The sequence below is a fragment of the Hypanus sabinus genome, chromosome 4, assembly GCF_030144855.1.
Source record: "Hypanus sabinus isolate sHypSab1 chromosome 4, sHypSab1.hap1, whole genome shotgun sequence".
NCBI lineage: Eukaryota > Metazoa > Chordata > Chondrichthyes > Myliobatiformes > Dasyatidae > Hypanus > Hypanus sabinus.
In genome coordinates this window covers 52,823,334-52,846,664 of record NC_082709.1, presented here as the reverse complement: position 1 = coordinate 52,846,664, position 23,331 = coordinate 52,823,334, and the positions used below count along the sequence as shown (strand labels likewise).

At 38.2% G+C, this 23,331-nt stretch overlaps 1 protein-coding gene across 3 annotated transcripts in view; it reads left to right on the top strand.

The window, feature by feature from the left end:
* The window catches only part of vps8 (VPS8 subunit of CORVET complex), a 607,159-nt gene that overhangs the window by 18,663 nt on the left and 565,165 nt on the right, over window positions 1–23,331 (top strand). For 2 of the 3 annotated variants that reach the window (XM_059967078.1, XM_059967079.1), the window contains exons 4-9: window positions 2,022–2,118; window positions 6,749–6,781; window positions 11,880–11,934; window positions 18,959–19,083; window positions 20,299–20,385; window positions 22,296–22,363. In XM_059967078.1, the coding sequence (XP_059823061.1) occupies window positions 2,022–2,118; window positions 6,749–6,781; window positions 11,880–11,934; window positions 18,959–19,083; window positions 20,299–20,385; window positions 22,296–22,363 (465 nt within the window). Of the gene's footprint in view, window positions 1–2,021; window positions 2,119–6,748; window positions 6,782–11,879; window positions 11,935–14,370; window positions 14,557–18,958; window positions 19,084–20,298; window positions 20,386–22,295; window positions 22,364–23,331 lie in introns of those variants that run through there. The other variant, XM_059967080.1, reaches the window with a different exon arrangement.

Here is a 23,331-nt window from a genome sequence, read left to right as displayed (position 1 = left end):
TTTGGCTTTATGAGGGGGTAGGTTGTGCTTTATGAGCTTGATTGACTTTTTTAAGGAAGTGACAAAATAAATTGATGATGGTAAAGTGGTGGACGTGGTCTAGATAGAGTTTAGTGAGATATTTGACAAAGATACCGAGATCATTCACAAAGTCCCGAGGCATGGGATTGAGAGAAATTTGGCTGCATGGATTTAGAACTGGCCTTCCCAAAGAAGGCAGAGGGTGGTAGTGGGTGTACAGTATTCTGCCTGGACTAGTGGTGTTCTGCACAGGTTTGATCTTTGTGAATTTTTTAAAATGACTTGGATGAGAAAGTGGAAGGGTGAGTTAGTAAATTTGCAGATGATTGGAAGCTTGGTAGTGTTGTCAGTAGTGTAGAAGGTTGTCATTGGTTAACACAAAGTACACTGCAGATGTTGTGGTCAAATAAACACGTACAAACAAGCTGGATGAACTCAGCAGGTCGGGCAGCATCTGTTGAAAGGAGCAGTCAATGGATGCTGCCCGACCTGCTGAGTTCATCCAGCTTGTCTGTACGTGTCATTGGTTAAAACAGGACATTGATAGAATACAGAACTGGGCTGAGAAGTGGCAGATGGAATTCATTCTGGAGAAGTGTGAAGTGATTCACTTTAGAAGATCGAACTTGAAGGTAAAGTGCATAGATCCCCAAGTTGCCACACAAGTTGATAGCATGGTTAAGAAGGTATATGGTCTGTTGGCCTTCATTAGCCTAGGGATTGAGTTGAAGAGCCAAGAGATAATGTTGTAACTCTTTAAAATGGTTAGGCCACTCTTCGAGTACTGTGTTCATCTGTGGTCACCTCTTTAAAGAAAGAATGTGGAAGCTTTAGAGAGGTTGTAAAGGAGATTTACTTAGGATGCTTGCTTTTTTTTAATATAGTGGTACGTGCATGGAATGCATTGCCGGGGTGGTGGTGGAGGCACGTGCATTAGATATATTTAAGATAATCTTTGATAGGCACGTGGATGAAAGAAAAATGGAGGGCTATGTGGAAAGGAATAGTTTGATTGATCTTGTAGTAAGTTAAAGGTCAGGGCAACATTGTTGGCCGAGGGGCCTATATTGTGTTGTTGTCTTCTGTGTTCTATGAACTATTAATTTAGGTGAAAGAAAATTTGGAAGCATGTCATTTTTTTAACGGCAGGTTCTCATTGTCCTGTTTTTTTTTGAAATTGGCAGTTTCTATTTAAGTTTGTTTTCAGGTTATTCCGGTACTGTCAGTGCAGAGGAGTCTCATAGTCTCATGCTGCAGAGTGTCAACATTGCAGTGTGAAGTGTGACTTTGCACTGTTTTGGTAGCTGCTCTGAAATAAGGGAAAAAGGTTCCCTAAACTCTTCTCTTTTATCATCTTTGTTCCCCTTTTAACAGTTTCAGGTTGCAAATATATTTAAGTAAAAGTGAACTTGCGCAATATTTATCTTCTATTTCATGTGTGAATTATTTATAATTCATGTTTATTACTTTAATTCTGAATTTTCGAGTGATAAGGATTGGGTCTGAAGTCACAGACCAGATTGGATAAGGATTGGATAGGAAATTTTCCTTCCCTAAGAAGATCAGTGAGTTCAGTGTATTGTTGTAATCTGGTGTTTTCATGGTTGTGTAATTATGTATTCCAGGATAATTTAGTTAACTGAATTTAAATTCTCCGCATTCTGTGGTTGGACTATTGTGAGCTGTCCAGATTATTACGCCTCTGTTACTGGTCCAGTAGCAGAGCTATTTCATTGTACCTTTTAGACTTTAATTTTACAGAACCAGTTGATACAAATAAGAGAATTGTCATTGTAATCTCAGCCATGAAAACAGTTGCAATAATTCTGTCATTGCCTCCTGCAATTATTTCTCTTGACTAATCTTGATACTGATTAATTTAGAAGGATATAGATTAAAATACAGTTTGGAATGCTTGTGAAGAAGTGGCAAAACAAGGTAACAATAATGTAGTTCTCACAGTTTTTCTTCTTCTTCTCCCTCATTAACCAATTGTCTAGAAGGAAAAATGTTTCAGATGTCAGCTTATGCATTCATGGTTCAGTTGTTCGGCGATCAGTTCTTAAAGGGGTTTCCGCACAAGTTGTATCTGCAGCAGTAAGTAACTTTTCCTTCTTATCACCTCTCCTAAATGATCCCTGTGAAATGCAGTTTGAGCTTTGCTAAACACCTTTTGATTTGACCTGTCAATGTAGCACAATAAGGGGTTGGCAATTGTAGATTTTTTTGTTTTTTCATAAGAAGGATCACTGATCAATTTTGAAAAATGGTCTGCAACCCCTTCTACACTAAAGTCAATCTAGAAAGCAAGCACTCTATTGGCTCCAAAGCAAAAATATTCTTCCCTAAACAAGAAGACCAGATCTGTAAGAATTTCTCTGTCATCGCAAAACTCAATATATAGCTGCAGCAAGACTTTCTTATTCTTGCATTTGTCCATGCTGCGCCAGTTTGATGTGAACTCACCATACTAAGTTTGCTTTCTTTTTTCTGTGTTTCTTAATTAAGCTTTCATTTTGCCACCTTTATTCCAAAGTTCTAATTGTCATGAAGAGAAATTAATGGTCCACTTCTTTATGCCTATTGAATGGATGTTTTTGGTGAAGATTGGTGCTATGTCCATGATTGTAATGCCCATGTGAATGTCGGGATGATTAAAGAAAATAAATACAATCATTAGGGTATATGAGTGTGTGAGAAGTCAACATAGGGTAGCTAAAGGAGGAATAAAGGGCAATGGGACCTAAAGGAGAGTAAGATAATGATATCATGAAGTTTAGAAGGTGAAGAATGAGAGATTGACATGACAGAAATTAACAAGTTGAATCTAGTGGCCACAAAAGAATGACACACACAAAATGCTGGAGGAACTCAGCTGGCCAGGCAACAGCTATGGGAAAAAAAGCATGGTCGATGTTTTGGGCTGAAACCCTTCAGCAGGACTGGAGATAGAATGCTGAGGAGTAGATTTGAAAGATGGGGGGAGGAGAGAGAGAGACAGCAGGTGATAGGTGAAACTTGGAGGGAAGGGGATGAAGCAAAGAGCTAAGAAGTTGATGAAGCAAACAGAAGATGGAAGAAAGAAAAAGGCAGGGGGGAAGGGGTTCGGCCTGAAGTGTCGACTGTGCTTTTTTCCCATAGATGCTGCCTGTCCTGCTGAGTTCCATCATTTTGTTTGTGTTGTTTGGATTTCCAGCACCTGCAGATTTTCTCTGAGTTTTGTTCATAAGCACTTGCTTGCATTTTTTTATCCTGATCATGAAATTGTACCATGTGACGTGTACAAATGCTTAGTTATTTATAGGAAATTCTTGCCAATACAGCTGGCTCCAGGTAGCTCAGTGTTCTGCTTTTTGTGATGTAGTTAAGGTTTTGGCTTTGAGCGTGTTAGTCTGTTGAAGATATGGAGGGAAAACATAGGACTATAATTTGCTGGAGAAAAAAAAAATCTAATGGCACCTGCTATAGATTTGTCTGTGCCCGTTTAGATTTTTACATGCAGCTTTTATGTGAAAGGTTAGATAGAAAATGGTGACTGAGGTTACAAACAAATCAGCCATGCTCATACTGACTGCGACAGAATGATTGAACGATTGAGTTGTCTACTCCTGTTGCTGATTCATATGCTTGCTGATGCATTTGTGGGGAGGCAAATGAGGCCAGGGTGATTATAGGAAGCAAATGTGTATCTCTTTAACTAAGTGGATTGATGAACTATGGAATGAACTGTGTGAACACAGGGAATGATATATGTATATCAGATTAAGTGAATTCATTGCCAGGTGGAATAATGAGGAATAAAGATTGCAAAATGATGACTTGATTAAGAAACACAGAAAAGAGAAAATGAATTTAGTATCCACGAGGAAATCTGCAGATGCTGGAAATTCAAACAACACACTCAAAATGCTGGTGGAACACAGCAGCAGGCAGCATCTATAAGGAGAAGGGTCTTGGCCCGAAACGTCGACAGTGCTTCTTCTTATAGATGCTGCCTGACCTACTGTGTTCTGCCAGCGTTTTGTGTGTGTTGAATGAATTTAGTATCGTGAGTTCACATCAGATTACTACAACATGGACAAATTTACTAGATTGATTTTGGTGTAGAAGGGGTTGTCATCTGGGGAAAAACTGAGGAGTATTGGTCTGCTACATTGAAGTTTGGAAGCATGAAAGATCTCATTGAAATTCTGGTAGCATAGCAAAGATGATGTTCTGAAGAAATAACTCCTAAATGAAGAGGCATATTCTAAGGAAATGTATTAAACACTGAAGACTTGAGGTATAAAGGAATTTCTTCTCATGTAAATCTTTGGATTCCTTTATTTTCGAGAGTTGTGGATGCTGAGTCATTAGTTGTATTTATTTTGAGAACACAAAGGAATTAGAGCCTTATAAAAAATTAACCAGAAAGATAGAGTTAGGGGTAAAGCTTAAATTAGCCATGCTTTCATTGAATTAGTTGTAGGCTTAATAAAAGTTATGACACCACTTTCTATTTCTTGTGTTCTTATTTAAGGATGAATAGTGCCATATAACACATAGATAGTTTTGCAGCATAAATTGGTCTGTAAAATCACAAACAAGAGTACCTCTACAGATGCTGGAAACCCAAGCAACGCACACAAAATGCTGGAGGAACTCAGCAGCCAGACAGCATCTATGGAAAAAAGTACAGTTGACATTTTGGGCCGAAACCCTTCTGCAAGAATGGAGAAAAAAAGCTGAGTAAATTTGAAAGGTGGGGGGAGGGGAGAGAGAAACTCCAGGCAGTAGGTGGAGCCTGGAAGAGGAGGGATGCAGCAAAGAGCTAGGAAGTTGATTGGTGAAAGAGACAGAAGGCCATGGAAGAAAGAAGAAAGTGGAGGGGGGGGGGAACACCAGAGGGGGGGTGATGGGTGGGCAAGGATATAACATGAGAGAAGGACAAGGGAATGAGAGATGGTGAAGAGGGGTGGAGGCATTACTGGAAGATTGAGAAATCGATGTTTATGCCATCAGGTTGGAGGCTACCCAAACAGAATTTAAGTTGTTGTTCATCCAACCTAAGTGTGGCCTCATCATGACAGTGGAGAAGACTGCAGATAGACTTATTGGAATGGGAAGTGGGTTACCACTGGGAGATCCTGCTTGTTCTGGCAGGTGGAATGTAGATGCTCAGGGAAGCAGTCTCCCAATCTACGTTGGGTCTCACCGATATTCAAGAGACCATGCTGGGAGCACTGAACATAGTATATGACCCCAACAGACTCGCAGGTGAAGTGTTGCCTGGAAAGACTGTTTGGGGCCCTGACTGGTAGTGAGGGAGGAGGTGTAGGGGCAAGTGAAGCATTTGTTGCGCTTGCAAGAATAAATGCAAGAAGGGAGATCAGTGGGGAGGGACGAATGGACAAGGGAGTTGCACAGGGAGCAATCTCTGCGGAAAGCAGAAAGTGGGGGGGGGGAGAGAAAGTTATTTGGTGGTGGTGGAAGTTTCGGAGAATTATGTGCTGGACGCTGAGGCTGGTGATGTGGTAGGTGAGGACAAGAGGAACCTTATCCCTGGTAGCGTGGTGGGAAGGTGGAGTAAGGGCAAACATGAGTGAAAAGAATGGTGGAGGAAGGGAAGTCCCTTTCTTTGAAAAAGGAGGCCATCTCCTTCATTCTGGAATAAAGCCTCCTCCTGAGAGAGATGGAGGAATTGAGAGAAGGGTTTGGTGTTTTTACAAGTAGCAGGGTGGGACAAGGTGTAGTTCAGGGAGCTGTGAGAGTCCATTGGTTTATAATAAATATCAGTGGATAAACTATCTCTGGAGATAGAGACAGTGAGATCAAGAAAGGGAAGGGAAGTGTTGGAAATGGACCCGGTGAATTTGAGGGCCGGATGGAAGTTGCATGCAAAGTGAATGAAATCATTGAGTTCAGTATGGGTGCAGGAAGCACCCTGCAGTGCTTCTGCTGTCCCTACACCTCCTTCCTCTCTACCATTCTGGGCCCCAAACAGTCTTTCCCTGAGCACCTACACCCTATCCGCCAGAATAAGCTGCATCTCCCAGTAGCCACCCATTTTAATTCCACTTTCCATTCTCATTCTGATATGTCCATCCACGGCATCCTCCACTGTCAGGATAAGGCTACACTTAGGTTGGAGGAGCAACACCTTGTATTCTGTTTGGATAGCCTCCAACCTGACGGCATGAACATCGATTTCTCAAACTTCCAGTAATGTTTTCAGCCCCCCCCCCCCCCTCATCATTTGCCATCCCCTTGTCCCCCTCTCATGTTATCTCCTTGCTTGCCCATCGCCTCCCTCTGGTGCTTCTCCTCGCACCACTTCCTTCCTACTTCCATGGCAATCTCTCTCTTTCACCAATCAACTTCCTAGCTCTTTGCTTCATCCCTCCCCCTCCAAGTTTTACCTGTCAACTGATGTTTCTCTCTCCCCTCCACCCCCCCCTTCAAATCTACTCCTCAGCTTTCTTTCTTCAGTCCTGCTGAAGGGTTTTTGCCCGAAACACTGACTACTATTTTCCATATATGCTGCCTGATCTGCTGAGTTCTTCCAGCATTTTGTGTATGTTGGCCCATAAAATGCTTGTTCTTTTGTTTAATTTATTTTGTATCAAGTTTGTTTTAGGATTTTGCCATTTGTTTGACATAATTGGAGGAAATACGAGATTTGAGTAAAGTACTCCCTTGGTGAGATGTGTCTATTTGGTAATAAAATTTTATAACTTTTTTTTAACAGGATAGAGTCGATGCAGGATTACCCACTGCTGTTGTGAGTACAACATATATAAATCATTTATTTCCACTTTATGGTGTTGATTATTGATGAAATGTTTATTTTACCTTTTGTAAATCAGATAAAATTTTTGGGATGAGATTTGATGATTCAGTGAATGATTTTATGACTGAATACATAAACTGAATACAAACTGCAAAAACAAACTGTTGAAATTATGATTAGTTTGGGTAAATATTTTCCCATCTGCCATTGATAAGAGGGGGCAATTTGTTGCCTTGGTGTCTTTTATCTGTGGTGCTTTGATTCCAAGACAGAGATTTTTCTTTCTGTGTTCAATGAGGTGCTCTTTGTGATAAAAGTAGATAATTTATTGATTTGATCAGAGCCCAAAATGATTTTGACTTAATTTTCTGTTCCTTCTCTCGAAAGTAAAGTCTACCACAATTGCAGGTGGAAGATCGTTATATATATATCTGCTATATTTCTCAACTTGCATTTTTGAGGCACAAAAATAATTTACATTTGATATCTCTTTGAGTGTACCATTCTGATTTTAGTTTCTTGCTTTAACCTGAAATGGGCGTACAAAGTCCTAATTTTTAGGGAGGTTCAAGTGATAATGATGATATTTGATTTTGTTCCCCACTGGCCCAGGAGGTCTCGACTCTAAACTTAAACAATATCATAAAGTACTACCCAGGTTTAAAATACTGTCCTGCAAATCATACATTAACTAATACACCCATTAACAGTGCAGTAGAAGAAATTAAAAATTGATACTGGCTTAATGAATTTACTTTTAGGCATCATCTCTGAAGATAGTTTAGAAAAAGAAAGAAGGAAAGAAAGTTACTGCTTAGAAATTGAATTTCTTCGATGTGCTGTGCTAGCACCATGTATAACACTGAAGCCCATATAGAAATCCTGTAAAAAGAAAACACAAAATTGTACAGATAGAAACACGCAACAGTACAGTACAGGCATAGGCCCTTCAATTCACCATGTCTATGCAAACCATTAAGCTAATGTACGTGTTATGTATCACTTTATTCCCTGCTTGTTCATGTTTCTTTTAAATGTTGCTATCATATCTGCTTCTACCACCTCACCTACATATATAATATTTACCATCAAGAAAAACTTAAGATAGTTCTTAATCACGACATAGTTTGTGCGTGGGAAATTTGTGCCGTTGAACAGAGGGTCCAGGGCATTAATGGGAAGCTAGAATGAATATTTGGTTTTATCTGTGCAGTCAGTGGCTGCCTGCACTTGTGGGAACCTAGCAACACTTCCAAATCCAAATTCTCAAGGTATCAACTGTTCCTCACTGAAATTGAAGGTGAAACCATCTCTGTGTGTTGTGATGTAGTAGAGGTTTGTGGTAACTGGTGACAAGTTCCTATGGAGAAGTCAAAGTGACCATAATCAGCACACCAGAACAATACAGACATGAGAAAATGATCAGAAGTTTTCATGTCGAATTCCCAACTTGTCAGGAATGACAGCCTTTGAAAATCTGAGCCTGCTAATACATCGTTCATGGGAGTAGTCCAGGGAAGAAACTGCATCTCTGAAGACTCTGTTAGATAGATTTCAGATAGACATGTCTTTGTCATGTTACAGAGGACCTGACATATTTTGCCTAGCAGTCATTGTCTTAACAAGAACTAATAGTACCAGTGCTGTGAATGCTATCACTATCAAACAGAGAATATCTCAACAACTAAATAACTTGGTCTAAACAGAGATTCTCTACTCCCCACACTGTTAGCTCTAAGCACTTGAAGGTGCTAAGAATGTGGAACTGAAGAGCTGGGGTGTATGACGATAATTAGATGCAGCAGATAGCGAATGTGGAGGAGATCTGCAGTTGCTCTCCACGGAGGCCATGCATCAATCGGTTGGTGTCATATAGAAGGGCGCAAGTCTGTGACGCGGTTGGTGGTCTTCACAGAAGGGCTGAGTTTAATTCTGATGGGAGGATGTTTTCGAAGTTCTAAGATTTATGTGATTATTAGACTGTAGTTTATATTGCTTTCCTTCAGTTTGCTGTATTTTCTTGTTGCCGATTGGCAGGTTGGGGTGCAGGATGGGTGATGTGTTGGTTTTTGTGAGAGAAAAGGGCTGGGGATTTTAGGTTTGATGTTCTTCCTGGCTTTTCTGTATGAACGATCTGTTAATTTTTGTGTATGAGAGTGGGGGGTTTGATTGTATTGTTGCTCTTTTTTTGTGAGAAAGAGAATTGGGGGTTTGATGTTATTGTCGCTTTTTTGCAGGGGTGGGAATATGGGGTTTGATGTTCTAGCCACTATTTTCCATGGGGGTGATCTGTTAGCTATTGTGCGAGGGAGGGTTTGGGGGTTTAGGATTTGTGAGTTTTGTTTCTTTTTCCCTTTCATGCAGGGAAAAGAGTTGATGTCTTTCAATGACTCCTGTGTTTTTTTCTTCTGTATTTCATGGCTAGCTGGAGAAGACGAATATGAGAGTTGCATTGTACATGAATACTTTGACACTAAAATGAACCTTTAGCCAAGGTGACAAATAGACTGGGATGTCAAGCAAGAACCTGACCATTAGGTGTGAGGCGCTCTGTGTTGCTATAACTGGTGGAGGTGTGCCATACCATGAGAGTGTGCTGTGGCAGTCATTTGTTCTTTTTCATCTTGAGATCCAGGATTGTTTGTTTCGATTTAGTCATTATATATAATTCTCCAGAGGAAATGGGAGGAAGAAAATGTACTCCACCCAGCCCTTACCATGATAGCTATCTTTGTGTGTGCTGCATCATCCTGTTCATAGAACTGAAGTATACATGTGCTGAGGTTCTGTGTCTGCTTGGTGTTGTGAAGGCTGGGCCTGGCCTCATTGCTATACACTGTTGCATTCATTTGGACCTTGCCACATTGCTGGACTTTCACCAGAAGACAGACAGGCTTCAGTCAACATGGAGCATGCTGCTGCCCTTGAGATGACAGTGTTGCAGATGAGATTGTCTTCCACTTATTTATGGACTGATTGTTAAGGAGTTTTGAAAGAGGGTGAGTTAGCCCTTGTTGAGGTTTTCCCTGAGCAGCTGTGCAACAGATGATTTTATAATCTTTGAGCTGTTCTCAGGGATACAAATGAAGTCAAGCATCAACTGGAAGATCATCAGCACAGTGGAAAAATCTTGCTATGGTTTGTCTTATACCTGATGGCCTTCCATTGTACCAAGATGCTGCCATTCGCTATATTCCAGGGTATAAGCATATATGTTGTGGGATGTACTGAAGCTTAGTGCAGCCCCTGTAAGAGCTTTATGAGAAGGGACTTCAGTCTGAGGTCCTGATGCCTCTGGACTCTGAGGGGCTGAGCCCTGGTGGCATCTTTCAAATATTTCATGTAACAATCTTTCAATTATAAAATCACCCATCACCCATTATTCTTTTTTTCCGGCTACTGAGGCAATATTTGATCCAATTTACCACTGTACCTTTCTTTACTTGTCCAAATAGGATCTTGACAAAAACCTTGCAAAAATGTATGTGGACTATATCAAACAGTTACTGACTCTCCACGAGGAATTCAGGTAGTAAGGTCTGCCTTTCAGTTATAAATTCATGCTGATTGACCTTGATTAATTGGTGCCTTTTTAAATGAAAGTTTTACTGTCACTTAGAAGTCCAATAACTTGTCCACCAGTAAACTTACGTTGGTTGTTTTATAATAACTTGTCTAGCGCGCTCCTAGCAGTCGTGAAAACCTGGCATTGTTTCAAATGCTAAAGAGAACTGAAATGCTACATTCAGAGCCTCTGCTATTTGTCCCCTGCTTTCTGCTAGCAGCCTGGAAAGTAAATCATCTGGGTGCCAATTTAACCATGCTATAAAGCGGTAACTTCCTTAATACTTTCTCTGTTATGATGTTAATCCCATCCAAAATTTCACACACACTTGCCTATGTACAGTTTTGGCACTGTCCCCAACTCTTATGAAGATCAGTTATCAAAATGCTCATTGAAAACCTGACCTCCTATATCTAAACCACCTCCATACATAGAATGTGGTATCTCATAGGTTCTACTCTTTTTTGTTAGTTGCATGTTGGTTCTTCATCTACTTATAAGACATTGGATTATCCTTCTATTTTATTTGGTATTTTTTATCTCACCTCTTTGCTTTCTTCATTTCTGCTTTACTTTCTCTCCAATCTTTTGATACTTTGACATAAGTTGTTTTTGCTTTAATCTATCCTCTATGTGCTTTGTTATTTTGGGTTCCAAAATTGGTTCCTTGCCTGTTTCCTGAATGATATGCCTGTTCTTATTCAATCTGTAACGAAATCTCTCTCTGACTGTCTTCAATTGAGCCGCTCCTGCACATAATGATTTCTTGATCTGTGGTTGTTCAGAACATTGCAAGCATGCTAGACTTCCCAAGATAAACATTCTACAAGTTTGAAATGCCCTGTCATGGCTTGTAGATCAGTGACATTAAGAAATTGAATCTAAAATAATTTAAAAGCAGGAATCTACAGATTCTGAAAAGGCTAAAATTAAAAAAAAAAGCTGAAATGCACAGTATGTCAGGCAGCATTTTAGATGGAGAAATGTTTGCTTTCTGCTTGATACTTCATCAGTGAAAGAAAAGGCATCAACTTGAAAAAAATAATTATTTTGTTTTCTATCTGTAGAGGCATTTCCAAAATGTTCTGTTTGCAGACTAATTATTATGATTTTTAAAGAGGAAGGTTGGTCTTGACTCAATGAAATCCGTGCATATTAAAGTCCACATTTTATGGATGTTGTATTCATTGGACCCATCTTACATGTGTGAATATTGCACGGAAGTGCTGGTGACCTAGAGCTTTTCAGCTGGCTGATGGAAGTCATGTAAGACTGCCAATCAAATTTCCCAATGGGCACTATTTCATCTGAAAATGATGGCTAGAGTGTCCTCGAAATGTACATGATTTGTGTAAAACTTGCATACTTTAATGAGTCTAAGTAGAAAAGATGAAACCGTGTGGTTGCCTTCAGCAATGATGGAATTTGTGATTCAGTTATTTAATGCAGTTGAAGCAAGCAATAAAATATTCTTGTAGCCACAAGTCTATGTTTTTTATTTAAATTGACTTTTTGCTTCTCCAGGTTGTGTCAAACCTCATAGCAGTGGGCACGTCACATGGATTGGCACTTGTATTTGGTAAGGTAGAAATCTTTCACAGTCTCCTCAGTTGTTCAGTGCTCACTGTAACAACCCTAATAATATTGTTGTCTTAAAATAAAAGTTTTTCTCTGAATCTGCAAATATTAAGTTATTCAGATTTCTTCTAACTACATTGAAGTCTTCATGTTCAAATTTTTCTACATGTAAATATGTGTCCAACATGGTCCCTGTTTCTATATGGCAAAAAGAAATAATTTTGAAATTGGGCAATTCTACCAAATTGGTGTGGTAAGATAAAAAGTTATAGCCTCAATAAAGAAAATTATAGGCCCGGTGCCCATTATGTTCTGTCATGTGAAATAAATAGAAAATCTTTGGTTAAATTTTTATCATCTTATTGTTCCTAAAATGTTCCAAGTGAATGCAGATTCATCCTATCAGATTCATCCTTCTCCAGCCCTTTGTCTTTCACCTATCAAGTTCCCAGATCTTTACTTCATCCCTCCCCCCTCCTGGTTTCGCCCATCACCTGCCAGCTTAGACTTCTTCCTCCCCTCCCCTCACCTTCTTGTGTTAACCTCATCTTTTTTTCTCAGTCCTGATGAAGGGTTTCAGCCCAAAATGCTGACTATTTACTCTTTTGCATAGATGCTACTTGATTTGCTGAATTCCTCCAGTATTTTGTGTGTGTTCATCCTGGCAAGATGTGTGTGTTCATCCTTGGAATGAACTAAAGTCCAAATTATTTGTTACCTGAATGTATGCTGAAACTGGTGGTGACCTTTCTATTGTTTGATTGGAGTCATGCAAGGCTGCTTTTTAATTATGCACTCCTTTGTGAGAAAGAATCCTGCTTTCACTTATTTGAAATTGTGTTGATTCTGTTATAGTAGGGGGATGAAAAAATACAATAATTCCAAAGAGAACATTGTTAGTATTTAAATGGACTGGGCAATGTGGTGTTTTTCTGTTTGTGCAAATAAAATTAGCAACGTTACAACATATTAGTTGGCCGTAAAAGCATTGTGAAAACTTTTAATGACCATATTTGAGCTTCAAATCAATAAAAATATTATACATGCAATTAATTTTGAATATAAGAAAAAGCGTGCTTTTAAATAGTTCTGAATTGTGCCATCAACATGAATTACTGTTGGAAGGCACTTGCAGTGCAGCTATCCTTTGTATTGATAAGTTTAAATATTTGCAGTGTTGGCTCACTTCAGGGCAACATTACCTCTGCTTTACTAGCTGTTTAGTCAAGAGTAACCCCAGAACGTGGTCATGTATTTTATACTCTTGAAGGAGTACGGCAGGACTGCTATCTGGAGCCATTTCCCAGCATGGCTGGACTTGAACCAGTAAACTCTGGGTAATGAGTTCAGGCTCTTTTAAGGTTTACATCTCCCCCCTCAAATAATAGTTCAAATGGCACACCTAGCAGAGCTGTTGCTTTATAACTGCAACATCCTGGATAAATGTATCAGAATCAGGTTTATTATCATTTCATTTTTCAATCTTTTTATTGATTTTCAAATAAAGAATATACAAATCAGAGGAGGAGTTTAGCAAACAGATAATATAAATGACATATAAACAGTAATAATACAAACAGAAAGTATATAATGTCAAAACCAAATAGGTAAAATATTATGCTGTTATATATACAATGGTTAAAAAAAACTACAACTCCTCATAGCAATCATAAAAAAAATTGGAAATTTTATTGATAAAGGAAAAAAACCCACTAACTAATCTGAAACAAAAAAAGAGAAAGAAGAAAAAAAGAAAAAGAAAGATTGGGCAGTCCAATTGAGGATAAAATTAAAAAAGAGAGAAGAAACATCCTTCCAAGCATCTCTGAACCTTCATGGATAAGGATTTTCCCCAAAGAGAATAAAGAAAAATAAATAAATAAAATTAAGTCATGTGAAAATATTGAATAAAGGGTCGCCAGACTTGTTTAAAATTAAAGGATGTATCAAATATCTGGCTTCTAATTTTCTCCAAGCTTAGACATGACATAATGGAGGAGAGCCAATAAAGAACAGTAGGTAGGTTAGATTCTTTCCAGTGTAGCAAAATAGCTCTCCTAGCCAGTAAAATTGAAAAAGCTATCACATGTTGGGCGGAAGCAGACATTAATTTAGTATCACCGGCATTTGTTGTGAAGTTTGTTAACTTAGCAGCAGAATTCAATGCAATACATAATACTACTGTACAGAAGAAAATAATACAAACTAAAATAGTAATAAATAAATGAGTAAATCAATTACAGTATACGTATTTTGAATAGATTAAAAATTGTGCCAGAAACAGAAATAATACATATTAATAAAATGAGGTAGAGTCCAAGGGTTCAATGTCCATTTAGGAATCAAATGGCAGAGGGGAAGAAGTTGTTCCTGAGTTGCTGAGTGTGTGCCTTCAGGTTTATATTTAATTTAAGTTAATATTTGTCTTTATTTGTTTTAGTGAAGGCTTGTGCAATGTTGCAGCAATCTTTGTGTAATATGCATCTCTTTTGTGTGCAGAGTGCTGTGTTTCTTTAAGTTATAGAGGAAATGTTTAATATTTTTATGTATAATATGCTGAACATTGAATGCTGACTTGTGGTCTCTTCTTTTTCTTCATGTCGCCCTGGATATATAGGAAAAGGTACAGAACACAGAGGTGTGGGTGTACCTAGGGGGCTTGCTTGCTTTCTGCCTTTACAAACTGAAGCTCCAATAATTGACATAAAGTAAAATGCTTGTTTTTCTGTCTAAGATTGCAAGTTACCTTTAAATTTAAGTACTGCAGGCGAATTTTATCTTATTAACCTTTTTTTGTAAGCTGTCTCCACTATTCATCTATAATGGTACAGAAATAATAGAATAGAATTGTAATATTTTCTATTTTGTGATTCTACCCCCATCTTTCCTTTTTTTGTGTGGGTTTTAGGGATATTTCATGCATCTTTAAATTAGCACAATTCTTTAACAGTCTCAAACAAACATTAACAATCAAAACATATAATGCCGTAGTACATAGAGATGTAATGGGCGATAACAAAAGGAATTTAAGTAGTGACTTAAAGGAGAAACAAAAAGCAATAGAGATGTAGAAAGATTTGAGGAGGAAATAATTCTTGAGCATAGGTGGTCAAAAGCATGACCTCTGGAAAGGTAGAGGGGTTTGATTAATTTTGTGCATATTGTATGTCGTTAGTATTTCGAAGAAAGCTGTTTCGATGGCTGCTTTTGGAGGGCTTCAAACAAAAAGTTCCAGGAAAGTTCAGCATGAATCTGGGGGGTAACAAACTGTTCAGTGAGCTGGGACAGGTTAGTCAGTTTGGATATGAATTTAGCATGGCAGGTGTGATGACAGCAGATTTGCAGAGGGAGGCAGCCTGTCCCTGAGTTGAAAGAACTGTTAATAATACCAGTTAATATGGGAGCCAGGAAGCAAAGCTGAATGGCTAGAACCTTGCTGGAAATAGGGCAAGGGCATGGGAGGTGGTTAAATGAATAGAATAAACTGGACAAGGCAGGGACTGGGTATTGATAGTGAATGATCAGCCATGATCTCAGAATGGCGGTGCAGACTCGAGGGGCTGAATGGTCTACTTCTGCACCTATTGTCTATTGTCTAAACTGGGTGGGTATTAAGGGATAAAATAGAGAGGTTAGGGACATGAAACTTTGATACTAGGATGGGGTTAACAGAGGAAATTTAGAGAATTAGAGAGATGAAGAGAGAAATGAGGCATTAAGGAAAGGAAAAAGAAATTAGGTTAAATAATTAATAACTTGATTCATATGGATGTTTATACCAAAGGTACCTCGGCCAGAATTTGTTCCAGTAATGGAAAATTCATGGTGCTTGTTTGCAACTGAGATTATCATGCCAAGTTAATACTTGCAATGAATGACTGGATCTTATCTTTTAAACATTAAACTTACTCTGGGAGCTGGGGACTCCTCTGCTCGTTCATTATTACTGAACTGTGTCCCAGAATTGAGAGAATTGTTAATAATACAAGTCATCCCTTTAGATTAGAGATGAGGAATTTATTTAGCTAGAGGTAGGTGAATCTGTGGAAGTCATTGCCACAGACTGCTGTGGAGGTCAAATCATTGAGCATATTTAATGAGGAAGTAGATAGATTCTTAGTAAGGGTATCAAAGGAGAATGGGGTTGAGAGAGAAAATAAATCAGCCATAATTGAATGCAGACTCATTGGGCCAAATGGCATAATTCTTTTCCTATGCTTTATGATCATATAGTTATATAATTTATCAGAATGCATAATGGAAATAAAAGCAGAATGTTGGTCTGCAGCAGTGGAAAGAGAGTAAATGAGTTAATGTTCTTTTTGGATTCCTTGAAGCCACACTTGGTCAAATGATTGACTCTTTAACATCAAGGGTAGTCACTCTTAAAAACTCAGCCATCTTACTGATGATTTGGACTGAGACTGTAATGAGTTCTTGAGCTGCATGGTGCTCTGGAACCAAAAAACTGGGCATCATTGACCAAGTTATTGTTGAGCAAATGGACTTCATGGCTGTGGACATATCATCTACTACTTGCGAACAACTGAAACGAGTCTTGTGGGCATTCTATAATTTACTCTGCTTTTGTTGAGATTCCTGCTGAGTGAATTGTTGGCCATTTTAGATGATTGATCAGCATCAACCATTGGTCTGACTTTGTGCATAGACTTACCAGCTATGAATGGTGGATTTCTTTCCTTTAGTGAGCATATGGTATTTCAGGGAAGATATGAGAATGAGTAGAAGATTGGCTGAATAAAGGGGGCCTTTTATAATTGGCTGTCTTGTTCCACAGGGTTCGGTGTTGGTGGAGGGGCAGGTAGTGTTCAGTAAGAAGGGAGTGTGCAGAAGGACTGAGACAGATTGGGAGAAAGGGCAACATTGTGGCAGATGGAATATAGTGCAGGGACATGTATGATAATGCACTTTAGTAGAAGAAATAAAGGTGTAGACTATTTTCTAAATGCAAATTCAAATATCTGAGGTGTGAAGAGACTTGGGAGTCCTTGTGCCAAATTCTCTAAAGGTTAACTTGCAGGTTCAGTGATAAGGAAGATAAATGCAATTTTAGCAACCATTTCAAGAGGATTACAATATAAGAGCAAGGATGTGATGCTGAAGCTTTATAAGGTATTGGTCAGAGTACAATAAGAATATTGTGAGTAGTTTTGGTCCCTTTATCTGAAGAAAAAGATGTTGGAGAGCGTCCAGAGGAGGTTCATGGGAATGATTCTAGGAATGAAAGGGCTAAAGGAGTGTTTGATGGCTTTGCTTGTACTCACTGGAGTTTAGAATGATGAGGAGAGATCTCATAGAACAGAGATGAAGAGTAGTTTCTTTAGCCAGACTGTGGTGAGTCTGTTTAATTCATTGCTATGGATGGCTGTGTAGGCCAAGTCATTGGGTACATATAAAGCAGAAGTTGATAGGTTCTTGATTGGTAAGGATGCCAAAGGTTGCGGGGAGAAGGCAGGGGAATGCATTATAGGGGGGAATGATAAATAGCCATAATAGAATGGCAGAGCAGGTTCAATGGACTGAATATCCTGATTCTGCTCCTATGTCTTATGGTTTTTATGAACCAGTTGTGTTTATTGAATTTGAAAATTTCAATGTTACTACACTAAAATTAACTTGTTTTTGTGACGGATTTAAATAATTAGAATTGCTCAGCGACCATGTTATCTCTCTGGATCACCAATACAGACATTTGGATCACTTGTTCAGGAATATAATCACATTGCTGTCATATTACTTTCTCCCCTTTCATATGAATATCTAAAATAGAATGCATGAACTGAAAAAGACCATTTGGAAAACCAAGCCATCTTGTTCTATAAAGTCAATTTTAATACATTTAATGGTAATCTGTGACATAATTAATTTAATGTTTAGGAATATTTATCTGACTTTTCTATCCAAAGTAGCGAGTGCAATAATATACTGCATATTAGTTGTTAAACTTGGCTTAGTGCCACTGCATTCTTCCCTGACTCAGCGTTCTAAGTTTAAGTCCCAATGGAACTACTGCACAATATAATCTAAATTGGCATTTATTACTGGTGGGGTAATGCTGTCATAATAGGAGTGCTTGCTTTCCAATGAAACATTAAACAATATTCGCTTGATTTAGAAGATCCCAAGGTTTTATTCAAAGCATTCTTTCAATTACTAGGAGAGAGATAAACTGGTCAAAGCAGTAATTCTTTAGTAGAGTAGACAAATCCTCCATGGGAATTGAATGCACAGATCCTTTGTGTGTTGCTCCAGATTTCCTTCATCTGCAGTCTCTTGTGTCTTCATGGGTCTTGGGCAAGACTGAAAGGGCGAGGGCTGGGTACAGAGCTTCATAAAATAGCCAAAGCTGACTAACTTTCCTAATTTGCCTCCATTTGTATTATACTTTCTAATGTCATAATTAAAGCCTGAAGCACCATCTAGTGAAACCTTGGCCAATTTGGCAATTTATTTCAGAACTGTTTGTGTTACTTAGCTGCTTTGCAGTGCTGTCCACACTCCGAAAATACAACTGTGTTATTTATTGCGGAGAACTTCAGGCTGTACTGGAGTTTTGGAAAAAGCTAGATTAATGCAGGCTTTTCATTTTTTCTGTATAAAGTCCTTGCTTTACAATCCTATATCTTACAGTAGTTTGTGTGAAGCAGTTGCTTCCATTGCTGCTTTTTGTATAAAGAAACAAAAAAATGTGTTTTCATCATCTTTCACCTTTGTTACTTCTTACCTTTTACTTAGCATATTCTTTTTAACTTGAAAATTGGGACGTTGTTAGTTTTATTTGTTAGCATCTCATTTCACAGATAGTTGTGGTTTAGTGAAAGACAAGGATTAGAGTTTTTAGTGAAAGACAAGGGTTTTTCTTTAATGCATAAATTTCTTAATTCTCTTCATATTTTTAGATACAAAAATTTTAGATGAAGCTACTAATTGTATCATATGTTACTTTATGAAAGTATATGTAGCTCTGTGATGAGTTATTTATCTTAAAGATCTTTCTCTTTCAGATCCAAATCAAGCTCTGCGGTTGTGTCTAGGGAGCACAGCAGTAGGGGCTCAGTATGGAGCTGTATCAGCGCTCAGTATCAACAGTGACTGCACTCGTCTCCTCTGTGGGTTTGCCAAGGGACAGGTAGGCTTAGTTGACATCTGGCAGTTATTGTAGTAGAGGACTGCTGTCCATTTGGTGGAAGGTTGTTGAAGGGTGAGAATTTTTTAGTATATCTGCCTGCAGATTTTTAACCTTTTTTAAAAAATTACTCACATCAAGCATTTAAGTTGGTGGACTTGTGTTTTTTTTTAAATTGGATTCTAATACCATTGGTATATAAGTTTGTGACTGGATAGGCAGGTACGATTTTGACACATTTAATTTTTGGAATCAAAAAATTCTGAGGCAAAATTAAATATTAAAATTTTCTGTTGGTTTCAAAAAAAATTGTTGCATTTTCTGCCAGCTTTTACTCATCTGCCTTATCTGAAAGGGAGAGCTCTTGGCCAAAATGCCAGAGAACTGAAAGCTGTTACAGGAGCCTGCCACTAATACATCAACCTTCCAATTCCCTCATCAAAGCATGAATTAAAGAATTCTCAGTTCCTTTGTATTTTCTGAAAAAAAAATTGCCAAAAAGTGCTTTTATGACTTTATCTACATCTTTCCTGGTACATGTTGTGTCTCCTTTATTGTAGAAATTGGGCTGCCAGAGTTTGTGACAGAAAAAAATTACTTGAGGTTCTGAATTAATTTTGGGGTGGATGTTTGTAGAAGTAATCATTAGTTTAGGCTTGTTTAAGAAAAAGGGTTGTAAAACCTTACTGAGGCGGTTTTCAATACTAGCCTGTTTGACAAGGTATAGAGCCAGCATGTCAACTATTGAACTGCAGCTTGCCAAGGAACAAATGCTATCGGGGAAGGAGTAGAAAGTATGAGTAAAAGATATCCCTGATTATAAAAGAATACTGAGGATGCTGTAGTGATTGGTTCGTTGTAGAGCCAGCCTGCTATATCAATCTTTCTGGCAATGGTAATGTATAAGATGCTTCTGAGGTTTGTCTTGTGTTGGAGTAGCTGGTGAAGAATTTTATGCAGCATATAACTGGGAACCATGTTTGTATTTAGTTTTTAATATTCTCTTGTAACAATTCTAGTCAGTTTAATTGGTTGTTTGATGCAAAGGTTTAGCAATGTCTTTTGTACAAATTTGATGGACTGGATTATAGGTAGAACTAATAGAAAAATTGAATTGCACCTTCAAAAAGTGTTTAAATCATGCTGAAGTATGCATACAACTGTGAATGCAGAATTTACAATTATAAAGCACTTGTGTGTTATTTTTGTCTCTTGTAGATTACCATGTGGGATTTAGCGAATGGGAAGTTGTTGAGAACGATAACTGATGCTCATCCTCCAGGGACAGCCATCCTGCACATAAAGGTTTACTGTCATGAATAAATTTCAATAGGATAGAATACTAATTTCCTTAATTTACACATGAATTCTCTATTTAGTAACTACAGCTGACCATATTATGTTGTGGGGTGTGAATTTAATGCAGCATTTAACTTATGGAATTTATTTTAACTTTCTGACTTTAGTGAGCTTGGCTGTAAAACAATATTGAATATTTCTATGTCGTAGAAGTCACAGAAATCTTAGGACTCTACAGCACAGAAACAAGTCCTTTTTCTTGTTTAGTCTGTGCTGTACTATTAATCTGCCTAATCCCATCAACCAGAACCCAGACCATAGGGCTCTATACCTCTCCTATCCATGTACCCATCCAAATTTCTTTTAAATGTTGAAATTGAACTTGTGTCCACCACTTCTGCTGGCAGCTCGTTCCACATTCACACCACCCTCTGAGTGAAGATGTTCCCCCTCACGTTCCTCTTAAACATTTCACCTTTCACCCATAACCTCTAGTTCTAGTCACATTCAATCTCTGTGAAGAAGGTCTGTATATATTTATCCTGTCTATACTCCTCATAATTTTGTATACCTTTGTCAGATCTCCCTTCATCTTCTATGCTCTATAGGGCATGAAGTCCTAAAGAATTGAATCTTTCCTGTAACTTGGGTCCTCAAATCTTGGCAATGATTAAAAAGAATCAATTAACAAAGATGAGGGATTAAAATAGTAGATTTCAATTAAAATTAGGCTTTTGATTACTTTTTTCATCTTATTTTAGGTTTATTGATGTATATGGTTCATTTAAGTGTTAGGGATACAGTTTTATCAAAATCTGATTGGCTGAAGTAATAACATTTGACCTCAAAACAAAGAACTCTGCTTCAGGTATAAAGATCAACTTGAAATGGTTGTGTATTTTGGACAGTTTAAAGGCTGGAGATTATCATCATTGAAAGTGAATTATAATTAATTTTTAGTAGATTTGAAAAACAAGTAGTAAGAAGCTAATAAACAAGTAATTTTTATTGCTTACAATTGTGGGAAGAAAATAATGAAGTAATTGTAGCCTCCTGGTAAGCCTCAGGGTTGCTCAGCTCGCTTTCGTCTAGGGGGAGCAGCCTTCGGCCCCGCCAAAATGGGTAATCAAGTTGGTGTAGGTGCTGTGTGATGTACCCCACCACGCCAAATAACAGTTAGTACACCATATGCGATTAAATGATTACACTTTATAAGTACTTCTTGGTGATGGGTTAGTAGAAACAAATACAATAAAGGCGCCAAGTCAGTAACTCTATCAGTTCTGTGTGCAAATAATTCGTTGGAGCTCTTACAGAACCGGGCCTCCCTTTCCTTCAGTCAATGTCCTCTGAACTCTGCGGACCTTCAAATGGGACCACCCTTGGTGGTCAACTAAACACTCCACGCGAGTCTGTCCTCGTCTCCCCTCCTCGCTGAAGACCCTGGGCCTCGGACTCCCGCTCAGGGTCCGTTCCTCGTCCATCTTACAGCATCTCACTCATCTTGTTTCCTCTCTCTGTCCCCATTGCGCCTTCTCCCCAAAGCCTGCGAGAACAATAGCTTATAGATACACAAGAAAGAATAACGTCTATCCCAACTGGTTAGCAAATGAATACAATTCTCGTTATCATTAATTATAACCCAAACAAGCGGCTACCATTAACTCAGCAGTTAACATTACAGAGAAGCCATTTTATTATAACATAACAAAGAAGCCATTTTATTAGCCTTAGCTATAACATAAAAGAAGAAACCCCTTACATAATAAAAATATATGGATATCTAGGACATATCTTGTGTGTTCAATATTAGGTAATTGTAATTGAATATTTGTTTTTATGTTGAATTTTTATAACAAGCTACTCTGTTAATTTAATTTGTGTGTAATACATGTGAATTATCCTTTTTATAACAGTTCACTGATGACCCAACCATAGCCATTTGCAATGATAGTGGAGGCTCAGTGTTTGAACTTTCCTTCAAGTAAGTTTTGTATTTTTTTATATACATTAGAGGCAAATCTCAATATATCTTGTACTTAATATATGCCTACTGATGATTAAACATGAGTTTCAGATGAGCTTCTGTGGGAAGTCTATGTGCAAGATTAAGTATGTTAGATTTTGTTAATTTTTTTAGTTGTATTGCTTCACTCATGCCATTATGGAATAGTAATACAAATTGGCCTAGTAGTTGAATCACTAGAATAAAGGTAGGATGTGGACCAGTTATAAATTTGGTTTGAGACTCTTGTTGGGGACATGGGGAGGGTTGAAGTTCAATTGAAGGGAATTGGAACAATGAGGGAGTGGCAAGACTATTTACCCTGAAAATTGGGGTTTATGAAGGGGTTGATTGTTGGTGGTGGTTATGATTGGCTGATAGAGATCAATAGGTAGTGGAGGGTATTTCTGAGCAAAGGTCAGGTTCATAAGCTATTTCAAGTTAATAATAAGGTTGCATGTCAGGTGGCGGATCAGATTTTTTTGGAAAAAGGATGGGTTAGATGGCAAATTAGTGACCTTGAGAGACACAGGAAGACAGATTTGGTATCATTGAGGTTGCAGATTTCTGATTTTCGTGGTTGGACAAATGTTGCAATTAAAAAGTGTTGGGGCAAGGGGAAGAATGACAAGACAAATTTGTTATTTGACAAGGATTTATCTGTATTGTATTCCCAGTATTAGAAGCACAGGATAGAGCCTACAAAGGGCAGGTCTGCAATACACATGGCCAAAGCAAACCTCAAAGCATTTTGGTGGTCTGTGGGCTGTTCACGCAGATTGATATCATGGTAGTAACCTTCAGGAGAGTTGTTGTCAACTGTTTGATCTTACTTGTATTAGCAGACAATATGTATTAAGAAGCTAGAAAAAAACTGAGAACTTTGTGGAACTTGCAGATGTTATTTTTTTGAAATTTAATTGCATAGAATAGAACAATATGGCACT